At 51.3% G+C, this 16,629-nt stretch overlaps 1 protein-coding gene across 1 annotated transcript; it reads right to left on the reverse strand.

Moving 5' to 3' along the window:
- Nucleotides 1-6,047: 6,047 nt before the first annotated feature.
- NEUROD4 (neuronal differentiation 4) lies at nucleotides 6,048-9,175 on the reverse strand. Its single transcript, XM_088158535.1, has 2 exons — nucleotides 9,037-9,175; nucleotides 6,048-7,142 (listed from the first exon to the last, which is right to left on the reverse strand). The coding sequence occupies exon 2, from the start codon at nucleotides 7,130-7,132 to the stop codon at nucleotides 6,131-6,133; it is 1,002 nt and encodes a 333-aa protein (XP_088014661.1). The 5' UTR covers nucleotides 7,133-7,142; nucleotides 9,037-9,175; the 3' UTR covers nucleotides 6,048-6,130.
- Nucleotides 9,176-16,629: the final 7,454 nt, after the last annotated feature.

Raw genomic sequence — 16,629 nt, forward strand, 5'->3', positions numbered from 1 at the left:
AAATTTCAAAGCAAAAATTTCACGGAAAAAAAAATTCATAAAAAAGAAAAAAATTCACAGAAAAAATTTTCCAAGAAAAAAAAAAAATTCCCTGAAAAATTTTCACAGAAAAAAATTTCAAAGCAAAAAAAATTCACAGAAGAAAATTTCCAGAAAAAAAATTCACGAAAAAGAAAATTTCCAGAAAAAAATTTCACAGAAAAAAAAATCACAGAAAAAAAATTCACGAAAAAATTTCACAGAAAAAAAATTCACAGCAAAAAAAATTTCAAAGCAAAAATTTCACGGAAAAAAATTTCACAAAAAAAAATTCACAAAAAAAAAAAATTTCAAAGCAAAAATTTTCCCAGCAAAAATTTCCCAGAAAAAAAATTCTCAGAAAAAAAAATTCCCAGGAAAAAAAATTCCCAGAAAAAATTTTCACAGAAAAAAATTTTTCCAGAAAAAAATTCTCAAAAAAAAAAAAAAAAAGTTTCACAGGGAAAAAAAAAAAAAAATCACAGAAAAATTTTCACAGAAAAAAATTCCCAGAAAAAAAAATCACAAAAAAAATTCACAAAAAAAATTCACAAAAAAAATTCACAAAAAAAATTTCCCAGAAAAAATTTTTCCAGAAAAAAATTCCCAGAAAAAGAAAATTTCACAGAAAAAAATTCTCAGAAAAAAAAATTCACAGAGAAAAAAAAATTCACAACAAAAATTTCCCAGAAAAAAAAAAAAAAATTTTCACAGAAAAAAAATTTCACAGCAAAAATTTCACAGGAAAAAAAAAAAAATTCCCAGAAAAAAAGAATTTCCCATTAATTCTTTTACCCGGAACCCCAAAAAGGAGCAGAAAAAAAAAAGAAATTTTGGGGTGGAAACACCCAGAGGGAATTTTCCTGTTGGGAAAAAAAAGAATTTCTATAAATGTCTGTAAATAATTCCTATAAATTCCTATAAATTTATATAAATTCCTATAAATTTCTATAAATAATCCCTATAAAATTATATAACTTTCTATAAATAATTCCTATGAATTCCTATAAATTCCTATAAATAATTCCTATAAATTTCCATAAATGTCTATAAATAATTCCTATAAATTCCTATAAATTTATATAAATTCCTATAAATTTCTATAAATAATCCCTATAAATTTATATAACTTTCTATAAATAATTCCTATGAATTCCTATAAATTCCTATAAATAATTCCTATAAATGTCTATAAATGTCTATAAAGTTCTATAAATAATTCCTATAAGTTCCTATTAAAAATTCCTATAAATTTCTAAAAATAATTCCTATAAATTTCTGTTAATAATTCCTATAAATTCCCATAAATAATTCCTATAAATTCCTATAAATGTCTATAAATAATTCCTATAAATTCCTATAAATAATTCCCATAAATTTCTGTAAATAATTTCTATAAATTCTATAAATAATTCCTATAAATGTCTATAAATGCCTATAAAGTTCTATAAATAATTCCTATAAATTTCTATAAATAATTCCTATAAATGTCTATAAATATCTATAAATAATTCCTATAAATTCCTATAAATAATTCCTATAAATGTCCATAAATTTCTATAAATAATCCCTATAAATTTATATAACTTTCTATAAATAATTCCTATAAATTTCTATAAATAATCCCTATAAATTTATATAACTTTCCATAAGTAATTCCTATGAATTCCTATAAATTTCTATAAATAATTCCTATAAATGTCTATAAATAATTCCTATAAATGTCTATAAATAATCCTATAAATTTCTATGTCTATAAATGTCTATAAATGTCTATAAAGTTCTATAAATAATTCCTATAAATTCCTATAAATAATTCCCATAAATTTCTGTAAATAATTCCTATAAATTCCTATAAATAATTCCTACAAATGTCTGTAAATAATTCCTATAAATTCCTATAAAGTTCTATAAATAATTCCTATAAATGTCTATAAATGTCTATAAAGTTCTATAAATAATTCCTATACATTCCAATAAATCTCTCTAAATAATTCCCATAAATGTCTATAAATGTCTATAAATAATTCCTATAAATTCCTATAAATAATTCCCATAAATTTCTGTAAATAATTTCTATAAATGTCTATAAATAATTCCTATAAATTTCTATAAATTCCTATAAAGTTCTATAAATAATTCCTATAAATGTCTATAAATAATCCCTATAAATGCCTATAAATGTCTATAAATAATTCCTATAAATTCCTATAAATAATTCCTATAAATTCCTATAAATAATTCCTATAAATTTCTATAAATTTCTATAAATAATTCCTATAAATGTCTATAAATGTCTATAAATAATTCCTATAAATTCCTATAAATAATTCCTATAAACGTCGATAAATGTCGATAAATGCCCATAAATGTCTATAAATGCCCATAAATTCCTACAAATAATTCCCATAAATTTCCATAAATCGCTCTCCCTCCCCTCCCCCCTCCCTGCCCTCCCCCCGGGCGGGGTTTGGGGGTCCCGGAGCCCCCTGGCAGATGGCGAGGGGCTCCCAGCCCGGCCCAGCCCGGCCCGGCCCCATCTGCCGGGGAGCTCCGAGCCCCCGGGACCCCCAAACCGCCCGGGGGGAGGGCGGGGGGCGGGGAGGGGACATGGGGGGGTCTCAAACCCCACCCCGGGACCCCCAAAATACGGGACGGGCAGATCCGGGACCCCCAAAATACGGGATGGGCAGATCCGGGACCCCCCCGGGACCCCCAAAATCCGGGATGAGCAAATCTGGGACCCCCAAAATACGGGATGGGCAGATCCGGGACCCCCCGGGACCCCCTAAAATTCGGGATGGGCAGATCTGGGACCCCCAAAATCCGGGATGAGCAAATTCAGGATCCCCAAAATCCGGGATGAGCAAATCTGGGACCCCCAAATCCGGGATGAGCGAATTCAGGACCCCCAAAATTCGGGACGAGCAAATCCGGGCCCCCCAAATCCGGGATGAGCAGATCTGGGACCCCCCAGGACCCTCAAAATCCGGGATGAGCAAATTCAGGATCCCCCAAAACCCGGAATGAGCGGATCCGGGATCCCCAAAATCCGGGATGAGCAAATCTGGGACCCCCCAGGACCCCCAAAATTGGGGATGAGCAAATCTGGGACCCCCAAATCCGGGATGAGCGAATTCAGGACCCTCAAAATCCGGGATGAGCAAATCCGGGACCCCCAAAATCCGGGATGAGCGAATTCAGGACCCTCAAAATCCTCAAAACCGGGATGAGCTGAGCTGGGACCCCCAAAATCCGGGATGAGCAAATTCAGGACCCCCCCAAATCCGGGATGAGCGAATTCAGGACCCCCCCAAATCCGGGATGAGCGAATCTGGGACCCCCAAAATACGGGATGAGTGAATTCAGGACCCCCAAAATCCGGGACGAGCGAATCTGGGACCCCCAAAATTCGGGACGAGCAAATTCCGGATCCCCAAAACCCGGGCTGAGCTGTGGGGACCCCCCTGTGACCCCATTTATTCTCTGCCCCCCATTCCCGCTACCCCAAATCCCCCCCAAATCCCCCCTGTGACCCCAGGGCTGTCCTGAACCCCAATTCCCGATACCCCAAATCCCCAAAATCCCCCCCAAATCCCCCCTGTGACCCCAGGGCTGTTCTGAACCCCAATTCCCGATACCCCAAATCCCCAAAATCCCCCCCAAATCCCCCCCCGACCCCATTTATTCTCTGCCCCCCATTCCCGATACCCCAAAATCCCCCCCAAAATCCCCCCCCAGAGCCCCCTCCAAGCTCGGGGGTCCCAAATCCCCGACCCCCGACCCCAAAAACGAGACGAGAATCCCGGGGCGAAGCTGCTCGGAACAAAACCACGACTTTATTTGAGCTAAAAACCCCAAATCTGCTTTTTTTTTTGTTTTTTTTTTTTTTTTTTACAAAAGGATAAAACATTTTTTCAGTACAAAAGGGAAAAAAAAAAAAGCCCCAGGGGCTGGGCAGGGACATCAAATCATCTCCAAATTCCCGAATTTTCTACAAAAAACGGGGAAATTCGGCCAGCCTGGCTCAGTGGGAGATGAAAAAAATAGGGATTTTCTTTGAAAAATAAAACAAAATTTAAAAATAGGTTGGTTTGATTTTTTTTTTTTTTTTTTTTTTTTTGCATAGCATTTAAGAAGTCTCAAAATGCACGGAGGAGTTGGGAGCTGCTGGAAGGATCCCAAATCCTTGGGATGAAATTGGGATTTTTGGCATTAAAAACGGAAATAATCGGGAGGGGGAAAAAAAAAAAATAAAATTAAAATAAAATTTAAAAAATGGGGTGGTGATGGCGGAAAAGGGAAGGGAAATAAAAATAAATTAAATAAATAACGGGTAATAAATAAAAACCACAAAGTTTCCAAGAAGGGAATTCCCACTGCGAGCCTGGAACGTGATGGGGAGGAAAAAAAAAAACTTTCGGGAAAATCCCAGGATCGCGTGGAAAACGGGAGGGAATAAATAATTACACGCTGTAATTAATTAATGACGCAGGCAATTAAGACGGGCTCGGAGCAGGGGAAGGGACGAGACCCCGGAAGGGACGGTGGTGGCTCCTTTTCCAGTTGGGATTTTGGGATTTTGGGATTCTGGGATTTGGGGTTGTGGGATTCAAGGTTTTGGAATTTGGGATTCGGGGTTCTGGGATTTGGGGATTCTGGGATTTTGGGGTTCTGGGATTCGGGAATCTGGAATTTGAGATTGTGGAATTTGGGGATTCTGGGATTTGGGGATTCCGGAATTTGGGGATTCTGGGATTTTAGAATTCTGGGATTTGAGATTCTGGGATTTGGGGTTGTGGGATTCAAGGTTTTGGAATTTGGGGATTCTGGGATTTGGGGATTCTGGGATTTGGGGATCTGGATTTTGAGATTCTGTAATTGGAGATTCTGGGGTTTTGGGATTCTGGGATTTGGGGATTCTGGAATTTGGGGATTCTGGGATTTTGGGTTTCTGGAATTTGAGATTCTGGGATTTGGGGATTCTGGGATTTGGGGATCTGGATTTTGAGATTCTGGAATTTGAGATTCTGGAATTTGGGGATTCTGGGGTTTTGGGATTCTGGAATTTGGGGATTCTGGAATTTGAGATTCTGGGATTTGGGGATTCTGGGATTTGAGATTGTGGGATTTGGGGATTCTGGGATTTGGGGATTCTGGGATTTGGGGATCCCAACCGGGGTTTTTGGGTTTGTTGGGGGGTGCAGGGGGGGGGGGGGGGGGATGGGCACAGGGCCTGGCTGGACCGTGGTGACCCCAGTAAGGGCCTGGGATGGCCATGGGTGGTGGGCTACCAATGGGCTACCATCCCTGGACAATGGGCTACCATCCCAGAGCTATGGGCCACCATCCCAGGGCAATGGGCCACCACCCCTGGGCTATGGGCCACCATCCCTGGGCAATGGGCCACCATCCCAGGGCCATGGGCCACCATCCCAGGGCAATGGGCCACCATCCCTGGGCTATGGGCCACCATCCCAGGGCCATGGGCCACCATCCCAGGGCAATGGGCCACCATCCCTGGCCATTGTCCCTCATTCCTACCGTGACCCCGCCAGGGCGTGGCCACCCCAAGGGGCAGGAGGGGCCGGCAGGGGCGTGGCCGAGTCCCCAGACCGGGGGGACACAGGGAGGGGACAAAGCCAAGGCCTGGAGCCGGTGCCAGGACGGTCCCGGAGGTGGAAAAACCTTCGGGATCCTCTCGGAGCCTGGGGACGGCTGGGACGGCAGGGAGGTGACACCGAGCATGTCCGGGGCCACCACGGGGCCACCACGGGGCCACCACGGGGCCACCACGGGGCCACCACGGGGACGGCAGGGCAGTGACACCAAGCATGTCCGGGGCCACCACGGGGCCACCACGGGGACAGCAGGGCGGTGACACCAACCATGTCCAGGGCCACCTTCAGGGCCACCTCCGGGGCCACCACGGGGACAGCAGGGCAGTGAGATCGGCCACCTCCAGGGCCACCTCCAGGGCCACCTTCAGGGCCACCACGGGGACAGCACTGCAGTGGCACCAACCATGTCCAGGGCCACCTCCGGGGCCACGTCCGGGGCCACCTGGCCCTGCAGGGCCGTGTCCATCCCCGTGGCCGTGGCCAGGTCCTCGTCACTCGTTGAAGATGGCCCCGAGCTGGGGCGCGGCCGCGTGGGCCGGGAAGGGCTCGTAGCCCCCGTCCAGCGGGATCTCGTAACGGGGCCCGGAGCTCTGGAAATGGGAACCGTGGCCGTGCTGGGCCCCGGCCAGGCTGAGAGACGGGAAAGGAGCCACGAAGGGAAAAGATTTCTCCAGCAGCTCCGGGGACCCGTCCTGCTTCAGGGAGAAATTCCCGCTGATGCTCAGGGGGGGAGTCAGCGGCCCCTCGTAGGGAGGGGGGGGCGTGGAGCAATCCGAGGGGTGACCCCCAAAAGAAGCATCCACCAAACCCTTGAAGGCCGGCGGCTTCAGGTGCAGCAGGTGAGACTCCACGGATCCGTACGGGGGGCTGGGTAACCCTTGGTAGCCAAAGGAGTGGCCCGGTAGCCCCGACTCGCAGCCGGAAGTTTTCTCCTCGTGTTTCTCCAGCAAAAGCTGCGGGCCCAGCTGCAGACACCCGGCCACCAGGTTGCTGGTGGGCTGCGAGAGCCCCTTGCACAACATTTCCACGAAACTTTTCCCCTCGGGGGTCTGCCCGCTCTCCAGCACCTCGGAGAGAGCCCAGATGTAATTCCTGGCCAGGCGCAGCGTCTCGATTTTGGAAAGTTTTTGGGTTTTGGAGTAGCAGGGCATGACCCTGCGCAGGTTGTCCAGGGCATCGTTCAATCCGTGCATCCGCGTTCGCTCCCGGGCGTTCGCCTTCACCCTCCTGGCCCGGAACCTCTCCAGCCTGGCTTTGGTCATCTTCTTCTTCTTCGGGCCCCTCCTCTTCGGCTTCTCACCATCCTCCTCTTCCTCCTCGTCCTCCTCCTCCACGCTGTCGTGCTCCTCGGGCAGGGTCGGTACCAGCCCCAAGGATCCGCTGCGGGCGTTCCCCTCTTTGAGCTCGGCTTTGGCCGCGGCGATTTCGCCCATCCAGGCCTGGCTGCTGCCGAGCTCGGCCATGGCCGAGGCTTTGGGGCAGCTCTGGGGCATCCCCCGAGCTCTGCAAGGCAGGGACAGGGAGGTGGGGACGGCGAAATTCCTCCTCCACACACGCCAGAGGATTTCTGCTCGCTGCCAGCGCCTGCAGATTCCTTTTCCCCGCATAATTCCCTCTCAGTTTGCCGTGGATTTTTTTTTTTTCTGGAGTTGCTAACGCCTCTCCCTGAGCTCCAGCAACTTTCCCGTTTCGGGGTTATTCCCATTCCTAAATCCCTTCCATTCCCATCTCATTTCGGGGTTATTCCCACTCCTAAATCCCTTCCACTCCCACCTCATTTCGGGGTTATTCCCGCTCCTAAATCCCTTCCATTTCCATCCCATTTCGGGGTTATTCCCATTCCTAAATCCCTTCCACTCCCATCCCATTTCGGGGTTATTCCCGCTCCTAAATCCCTTCCATTCCCACCTCATGTTGGGGTTATTCCCACTCCTAAATCCCTTCCATTCCCATCCCATTTCGGGGTTATTCCCGCTCCTAAATCCCTTCCACTCCCACCTCATTTCGGGGTTATTCCCACTCCTAAATCCCTTCCACTCCCATCCCATTTCGGGGTTATTCCCGCTCCTAAATCCCTTCCACTCCCATCCCATTTCGGGATTTTTCCCACTCCTAAATCCCCTCCCATTTCGGGGTTATTCCCACTCCTAAATCCCTTCCACCCCCACATTTATCACCATTATGGGTGACAAAAATGGGGTCGGGAATTCCCGGTGGGAGAATTTTTTTTTTTAATTTTTTTTTTTAAATTTAATTTTTTTTTTCCCTTCTCGGTGGCAGCCCCGGCTCCCCGTTCATCATCCCCCCCCCCCCAAATCCCATCCCCGTCTCTGCTTTATTCCATAAAAGCTTTAGCCCCTAAGCAGCTTTGCTGGAAGTGCTGCCCGAGCCCCCGGCTCCTCTTTCCCGACCATCCCACGCGGAAAATCCCGCTTTTAATTACGCGTGATGGGGCTCCCGGGCGGGATTAGGGTGTTAATTGCTCTCCTATCCCCAAAGGACCACGCAGCCCCAATTAACTCCTGGCCGAGGTTGGGAAATCAGGGAAGGTTTTGGGGTGAGGGGAGTGAATGAGGCTGGTCCCGAGTTCCTCTGGGATGGGCCCGTTGAGATCAGCCCCAAAACGCCGCAGATTTGCCCCAAAATCCTGCAATTCTGCCCCAAAACGCTGCAGAGATTTGCCCCAAAATGCTGCAGATTTGCCCCAAAACTCTGCGGATTTGCCCCAAACCCTGCAGAGATTTGCCCCAAAACGCTGCAATTCTGCCCCAAAACGCTGCAGAGATTTGCCCCAAAATCCTGCAATTCTGCCCCAAAACTCTGCGGATTTGCCCCAAAATGCTGCAGAGATTTATCCCAAAATCCTGCAATTCTGCCCCAAAACGCTGCCGAGATTTGCCCCAAAATCCTGCAATTCTGCCCCAAAAAGCTGCAGATTTTCCCCCAAAATCCCCCCAGGCTGCAGCCGGGGTTCCTTTCCCCCCATCCTCGGGGTTTCTTCTCCCTCTCCTCGCTGCATCCCGGGAGAAAATCCCGGGATTTGGGGTTCCCTCCTCGGGGGGAGCCCCGCGTCCCTGCCCTGCCCTGCCCGATATTTCCAGGAAAAATTCCCGACTTCTCTCTTTGGAAATCCCGTTGGAATTTTAAAGGGGATTTTGCTTTCTTGCTGCAGAATATCGATTAAAAAAAAAATTAAAAAGTAAAAAAAAAACTTTAAAAAAATTAAATTAAAAAGAAGAAATTCTATAAAAGAAGGAATTGCCCGAGGAAATCGCTGCCTTCAGACCCGGGGGGTCGCCTCACCCTCGCTGTGTCCCCTCCCGGTACCGGAGATCCCGTCCCGGGATCCCCCCGGGAAGAACCGGGAGCACCCCCGGGGGTCCCGGTCCGGCCTTACCTGGACACCGGAGCGAGTCCCCGCGGGCACCGCTGTCACTCGTCCGGGGACATGGCGGGGTCAGCACCGGGAGCGGCACCGGGAACGGAACTGGGAGCGGCACCGGGGGAGAAACGGGAGAGAAACGGGAGAGAAGCGGGAGAGAAACGGGAGAGAAACGGGAGAGAAACGGGAGAGAAACGGGAGAGAAACGGGAGAGAAACGGGGGAGAGAAGCGGGAGAGAAACAACGGGAGAGAAACAACGGGAGAGAAACGGGAGAGAAACGGGAGATCAGCGGGAGCGGCACCGGGATCAGCACCGGGACCTCACCGGGATCTCACCGGGAGAGTACCGGGAGAACACCGGGATCAGCACCGGGATCTCACCGGGAAAGCAGTGGGAGAACACCGGGATCTCACCGGGAGAACACCGGGAAAGCACCAGGATCTCACCGAGAGAGCACCGGGATCAGCACCGGGACCTCACCGGGATCTCACCGGGATCAGCACCGGGACCTCACCGAGAGAGCACCGGGATCAGCACCGGGACCTCACCGGGATCTCACCGGGATCAGCACCGGGACCTCACCGGGATCAGCACCGGGATCAGCACCGGGATCTCACCGGGATCAGCACCGGGATCTCACCGGGATCAGCACCGGGACCTCACCGGGATCAGCACCGGGACCTCACCGGGATCTCACCGGGATCAGCACCGGGACCTCACCGGGATCAGCACCGGGATCAGCACCGGGATCTCACCGGGATCAGCACCGGGATCTCACCGGGATCTCACCGGGGTCTCCGGCTCCGCGCTCGGGTTTTGAGAGCTCCGCTCTGCCCGCGGCTCCGGCCCGGCCGCGGCTCCCGCCTGGCTCCTCCCACGGGGGGAGGGACCGGAGCCGGTCCGGCTCCACCCGCGGCCCCACCGGGACCCCCCGGGACCCCCCCGGGACCCCCCGGCAGAGCCCGAGCGGCCCGGGATGGGGGACAGGCGGGGAGGGAAAAAAAAAAAAACCGGTTTTTGGGAACCCCTGGATGGAGAATCGGAGACACCCCCTGTTTTTGGGAACCCCTGGATGGGGAATTTGGGACACCCCCGGTTTTTGGGAACCCCTGGATGGGGAATTTGGGACACCCCCGGTTTTTGGGAACCCCTGGATGGGGAATTTGGGACACCCCCGGTTTTTGGGAACCCCTGGATGGGGAATTTGGGACACCCCCGGTTTTTGGGGACTCAGGGACCCCCCCGGATGAGCCCCTCCCAGTTTTCCCAGTCCCAGGACAGCCCTCGGGGGTCCCCATCCCGCAGGACACGATGGGACAATGCCACCAGTGCCACCCTCCTGACTGGGCACTGCCCTGGTGACACCGAGGGTGACACCGAGGGTGACACCGAGGGTGACCAGCGGGGTGCTGGGGGTGGGGGCGGCGGGGCCGTGACCCCCTCCCCGCTGTAATTAGAGAGCGAAGGGCGTTAATTAACGCTGGGCAGAGCCAGAAGGGGCCCGGCCGAGCTGGGGAAGAAATCCCGGGGCTCCCCAACCCCCGAGAAGGGGAAGTGGGGGCAGAAAAAGACCCGACCCCCCCCCAAAAAAAAAATAAAAAAAATTCCAGGGGTTCTGTGTTGTTTTACTTCACTTGTGGGATCCTCTCGCACCTGGAGTTCCCCCAATTTTGGGGCAGGAGCTGGAAGTGGAGGACACACCCCCCAAAAAAAAAAAAAAAAAAAAAAAATCATCCCACTTCACCCCAAACCCCCTCATCCCCTCCAGCCCCTCGGGACCCTTCCCCACGGGCTGGGAACGGCGGGCCGGGATTATGAGGAATACTAATGAATTCATTAGGCGGCTCCGTGGCTCCTTTCCCGGCAGATTGCGGCCGATAAATCTGCCTGTTGCCGACCCCCAACCCTGACAGATGGCTCCAACAGGTCCCGGCACCCGCACAAAAGGCCCGGTGGGCGCCCCGGGCTCCCCCCGGGACCCCCGAGGCTTTGTCTGGGGCAGCCGCTCGCTGATCCCATTGTGCGGGGGCCCCCGCAACTGTTGGGGTTGCGGAGGGCGCGGCCCCCCCCGGGAACGCTCGGCAAAGATGTGCCCTGGCCTCGAGGGCTCCTCTGCCCTTGTCCCCTCCTTCCCTTCCGTTATTCCTTTCTCTTCTTTTATCCCTTTCCCTTCTCCTCTTCTCGTCCCTCATTTCTTTCCCTTTCCATTGTCCCTTTTCCTTCTTATCCCCTTCCCTTATCCCCTTCTTTTTCCTTTTCTTTATCTCCTTCCTCTTCCCTTCTTTTATCCCTTTTCCTTTTCCCCTTCCCTCCTTTTATCCCTTTTTCCCCTTCCCTTCTTTATCCTCTTCCCTCCTTTTATCCCTTTCCTTATCCCCTTCTTTTATCCCTTTTTCCCTTCCCTCCTTTTATCCCTTTTCTTATCCCCTTCTTTCATCCCTTTTCCTCTTCCCTCCTTTCATCCCTTTCTCTTTTCCTCTTCTCTTTCCTTATCCCCTTCCATTACCTCTTTCCCTTCTCCTTATCCCCTTAACTTTTCCTTTCCCCTTTTCCTTGTCCCTTTCCCTTCTCTTATCCCTTCCTTTATCTCCTTTTCCCCTTTTCTTTATCCCTATTCCCTTCCCCTTCCCTTTCCTTATCCCTTCCTTTATTTCCTTCCTTTTCCTTTTCCTCTTCCCATTCCCTTCCCCTTCTCTTGTCCCGTTCTCTCATTTCCTTTTCCCTTTTCCCCACCAGGATTTAGGGGGGGGTGGGGGGCCTGGAGCCCCTCCCAAACCTCCCAGGATGAAATTTGGGATTCCCCACCTGGAAAAAGGAGACGAAGCCCCCCCCAAGACCCTCCCAAAACCCCAAACCGAGCCGAGTTTGGGGCTGAGGAGAGCGCGGGGGGCTCATCCCGACCCCGCAGCCCCAGCGGGGCCTGGAGGAGGGCAGAGCTCAATTTCCAGAGTAAATATTGGGAAAAGCCCGCCTGGAATTCCTGGGCCCGTGCGGAAGCGCAATTAGCGCGAATTAACGGGGTTTAATTTAATCCCGGCAGCTGCGCCCGGCCCGCCTCATTTGCATAACACTGGGGAATGTAATTAGCGACAAATGAGGGGTTTGGGGGGGGCTGTGGCCAGCGCTCGCTGAGCCGTGCTTGTCACTTTGAGCGATGGTGGCGACAAAGGGACCCCCCCCACCCCCATCCCCCACCCCGGGGTCCCCCCTCGGATGAATTTTGGGGTGTCCAAATCCCCCCCCCCCCATCCCACCCCCCCCCAAACGTGGAATCCCGGGGGATTTTCCTCGCCCCGGTGGCTGCTGGTGCTGGGGAAGGGGTTGGGGACATTTAGAGGGGGGGGTCTCAATGTCACCCCCTCCCCAAAAAAAAACCCCTCCGGGTGTGGGTGACAGCGTGGGGGGTGACCTGAGACGGGCGGGGTTCGTGCCTCAGTTTCCGCTTCCCGAATTTTCCTTTCCTCCATTTTCCTGCTCCTGGTTCCCGATTTTTTTCCAGAGCTGGGAAGGACTGGGGACCCCCCAAAAAAATGGGCAGAAAAAAAGAATTTTTTGGGGACAGAAGCCCCCCCAGAGGGAATTTTTCCTGCTGGGAATGCGGCTCGTGGGGGGGTCCTGGGTGGGGTTCTGGGGTCCCTCGTGTCACCCCCACCCGAAGGGAGGTGGCAGCGCACAGGGAATCAAATCGGGAATCACCCAGAAAATCCCAGGGAATCAGAGCTGGAATCATCCAGGAAATCAAACTGAGAATTGCACAGGGAATCACATTAAATCAGATCGGGAATCTCACAGGGAATCACATTAAATCAGATCGGGAATCGCACATGGAATCACATTAAATCAGATCAGGAATTGAACATGGGATCACAGGGAATCAGAGCTGGAATCAGCCAGGGAATCAAACTGAGAATCGCACAGAGAATCACAGGGAATCACATTAAATCAGATCGGGAATCTCACATGGAATCACAGGGAATTGCACAGGGAACCACAGGGAATCAGAGTTGGAATCACCCATGGATTTGCACAGGGAATCAGATCGGGAATTGCACAGGGAATCAGAGCTGGAATCAAACTGAGAATCAAACAGAGAATCACAGAGAATCAAATCGGGAATTACACATGGAATCACAGGGAACTGCACATGGAATCACATTAAATCAGATCGGGAATTGAACATGGAATCAGGCCGGGAATTGCACACGGGATCACAGGGAATTGCACAGGGAATCAGAGCTGGAATCAAACTGAGAATCGCACAGAGAATCACAGGGAATCACATTAAATCAGAGCTGGAATCGCACATGGAATCACAGGGAATTGCACATGGAATTACAGGGAATAACAGAGAATCAGAGCTGGAATCTCACACGGAGCCGCACGCGGGCGGTTCCCGCATCCCCGGGCCGGAGCTGACCTCTGCTGGCGGGAGCGCTCAGCGGCCGAGACCCCCCCGAGACCCCCCGAGACCCCCCAGAGACCCCCCCGAGACCCCCCCGAGACCCCCCGAGACCCCCCGAGACCCCCCCGAGTGTCCCCGAGATCCCCCCGGGTGTCCCCAGGACCCCCATCCCGGCGGCGCCGGGAATTTGGGGGGAGCCGGGAATTTTCAAGGATGGGATCTCAGGGCGGGAGAGCTCGGGGGGGAACTGGGGGGGTTTGGGGAGTCGGGATTTGGGGTTGGAGTCGGGATTTGGGGTTTTGAGTCGGGATTTGGGGTTGGACAGTCGGGATTTGGGGTTCGGAGAGTCGGGATTTGGGGTTGGACAGTTGGGATTTGGGGTTTGGACAGTCGGGATTTGGGGTTCGAAGTCGGGATTTGGGGTTTTGAGTCGGGATTTGGGGTTGGACAGTCGGGATTTGGGGTTTGGAGTCGGGATTGGGGTTTGAACAGTCGGGATTTGGGGTTGGACAGTCGGGATTTGGGTTTGAACAGTCGGGATTTGGGGTTTGGAGTCGGGATTTGGGGTTGGACAGTCGGGATTTGGGGTCCCTCGTGGGACAGGGACACCCCGCACCCCCGAGTGCCCCCCCAGGGTCCCCCCGCTGCTGTTTGGGGTCACCCCCATCCCTCACCCACCCCCCCTGTGGGGTCACAACGGGACCTCGGGGTGGGAAATCCCTCTCCCCCCCTCCCCCTTTTTTAAAATTTTTTTGGGACCGGTTCCTCCCGGCGCCTGTCGCGACATTCCCAGGACACGGAGAGGAGGAGGAGGAGGAAGAGGAGGAGGAGGAGGAGGAGGAGGAGGAGGAAGAGGAGGAGGAGGAGGAGGAGGCCTTGGCACGGGAGGGGGCACTGCTGGCCGGACGGGCCCCAGATGTTGAGCTGCGGGCACGGCTTTGCCCGTTTGGCACAGCCCTGGCCCAGCTGCTGCCCCTGTCCCGGGGCTCCCCAACCCCCACAACGACCCCCGAACGTCCCCAAATGTCCCCAGGGGGTGGCGGTGACACCTGGGCCAGCCTGGCCCCGACCCAGGAGTGGAAAACGAGGCCGAAATTCCCGGAGGGAGAGAGGGAGGGAGGGAGGGAACGGAGCCAAAGCCTGGGAAAAAAAAAAATAAAAAATAAAAATAAAAAAAAATCCTTTGGGATGGGGGTGGGGGATGGGGGGGGGATGGGGGGTCCCGGCCTTTCCATGGATTTGGGGGAGGGGGGAGGGGAATTCCAGGTTTTTCCAGGCTCAGGGCAGAGAATCCCTGGGATGGGATCGTGGATTCGTTAATTACTCGATGAACTCGCGTTAATTGGGGTCGGGTCCTGAGGGGGCCCCGCTCGGGTTCGGCCGCGGTTCCAGAATCCCGAGGGGACAATCCCGGGGGTCTCCGTGTGCCAGAGACACCCCCAGCCCCGTCCCAAAATCCCAAAATCCCAAAATCCAAAAATCTAAAAATCCCAAAATCCCCAAATCCAAAAATCTCATCCCAAAATCTCGTCCCAAAATCTCATCCCAAAATCCCAAAATCTCACCTAAAAATCCCATCTCAAAATCTCAAAAAAATCCCAAAATCCCATCTCAAAATCCCATCCCAAAATCCCAAAATCCCATCCCAAATTTTTTTTTTTAAATCCAAAAATTAAAAAAAAAAAAAAAAAAAAAAAAAAAAAAATCCCCAAATTCCATCCCAGCCCCATCCAGAAAAAAAATCTTCCCTGGCCTCGGAGATGTGGGATGGAGGCTGAACCCCAACCCCAGTGCTCCCAGTTCCCTCCCAGTTCCCTCCCAGTGCCCCCCCAGTGCCCCCCCCAGTTCCCTCCCAGTGCTCTCAGTGCCCCCCAGCTCCCTCCCAGTTCCCTCCCAGTGCTCCCAGTGCCCTCCCAGTGCTCCCAGTTCCCCCCCAGTGCCCCCCCAGTGCTTCCAGTTCCCCCTCAGTTCCCTCCCAGTTCCCTCCCAGTGCCCCCCCCAGTTCCCTCCCAGTGCTTCCAGTGCCCCCAGTTCCCTCCCAGTTCCCTCCCAGTTCCCTCCCAGTTCCCTCCCAGTGCTCCCAGTTCCCTCCCAGTTCCCCCCACTGCCCTTACTGGGACTGGTCACGGCCTTTTGGGGTCTCCGCCCCAGGGCGGGGACATCACCTGGATGGGACACGATGACGTCACCTGGCTGTCACCACCTGGGAGCTGCTGACGTCACCGGCGGGGAGCTGCTGACGTCACCGCCCGGGAGCTGCCGATCCCAAAATTCTCCCTCAGCGTCCCCGCCGTCCTTAAATGCGAATTCGAACGATTTTAATGGAATTTCCCAACATTTGGGGGCAGAGGAACAGGCCCGGGGTGGCCTCTGGTGACATTTTCACACCGAGGGTCCCCAAGCCAAGGCCAAACCTTGAAGGGGAAAAAAAAAAAAAAATTAAAAAAAAAAAAATTAAAAATTAAAAAAAAAAAAATCAAAAAAAAAAAAACCCAGCCGGAAAAGCCGAATTTTGTGATATTTTTTTTTTTGTGATTTTTTTTTTGTGAAGCTGTGAATTCTCGCACCGAATTCATTTTTCTTTCTCCTCCTCCTCCTCATCCCAGAGCTGGCACCGCGAGCTTTTCCCGCAGGGGAAAATTGGCCCAAAAAAACGCCGATTTTGGTTAAAAAAAAATTTAAAAAAAAAAGGAAAAAAAATTCTTCCCGGCAGAGGTGGGAGGAGGCGAGGGGAGATGGAAGCCAGAGAGGAGGAGGAGGAGGAGGAGGAGGAAGGTGAGGATGAGGCAGATTTTCACACCGGGATGAGAAATTTCCCTGCGCAGGGAAGGGCTGGGTTTGCTCTTAGAGGGGATTTTATTTTTTTTTTTTTTTTTTGAGGGGAAAAATCGGAATTTTGGGGTTTTTTTTTCCTCGGTCTGGGTGAGTTGGGGGTGAGCAACAGAGCCACGAGTCCCAAATTGGGCTCCCAAACTGGGAATTGTGGCCACTGGTGGGAAAAAAAAAATGGGAGATGTTTTAACCCTTCCCTCCCCACCAAAGATTTCACACGGAGCTGTCACCGTGGAGACCGCAGCCCCCAACCCAAAAAATACCAACACAAAAAAAACCAAAAAACAAAACAAAAAAACAAAAAAAACCACAAACAAACAAACAAAAAAAACAAACAAAAAAAAAAACAAAAAAACCCAAAAAAACCCAAAA

This window comes from Sturnus vulgaris, unplaced genomic scaffold, assembly GCF_052056855.1.
Source record: "Sturnus vulgaris isolate bStuVul1 unplaced genomic scaffold, bStuVul1.hap1 Scaffold_523, whole genome shotgun sequence".
NCBI lineage: Eukaryota > Metazoa > Chordata > Aves > Passeriformes > Sturnidae > Sturnus > Sturnus vulgaris.

Excerpts from the sequence above, each read along its gene's own strand:
- NEUROD4 (XM_088158535.1), bottom strand. The coding sequence starts at position 7,132 with ATGCCCCAGAGCTGCCCCAAAGCCTCGGCCATGGCCGAGCTCGGCAGC.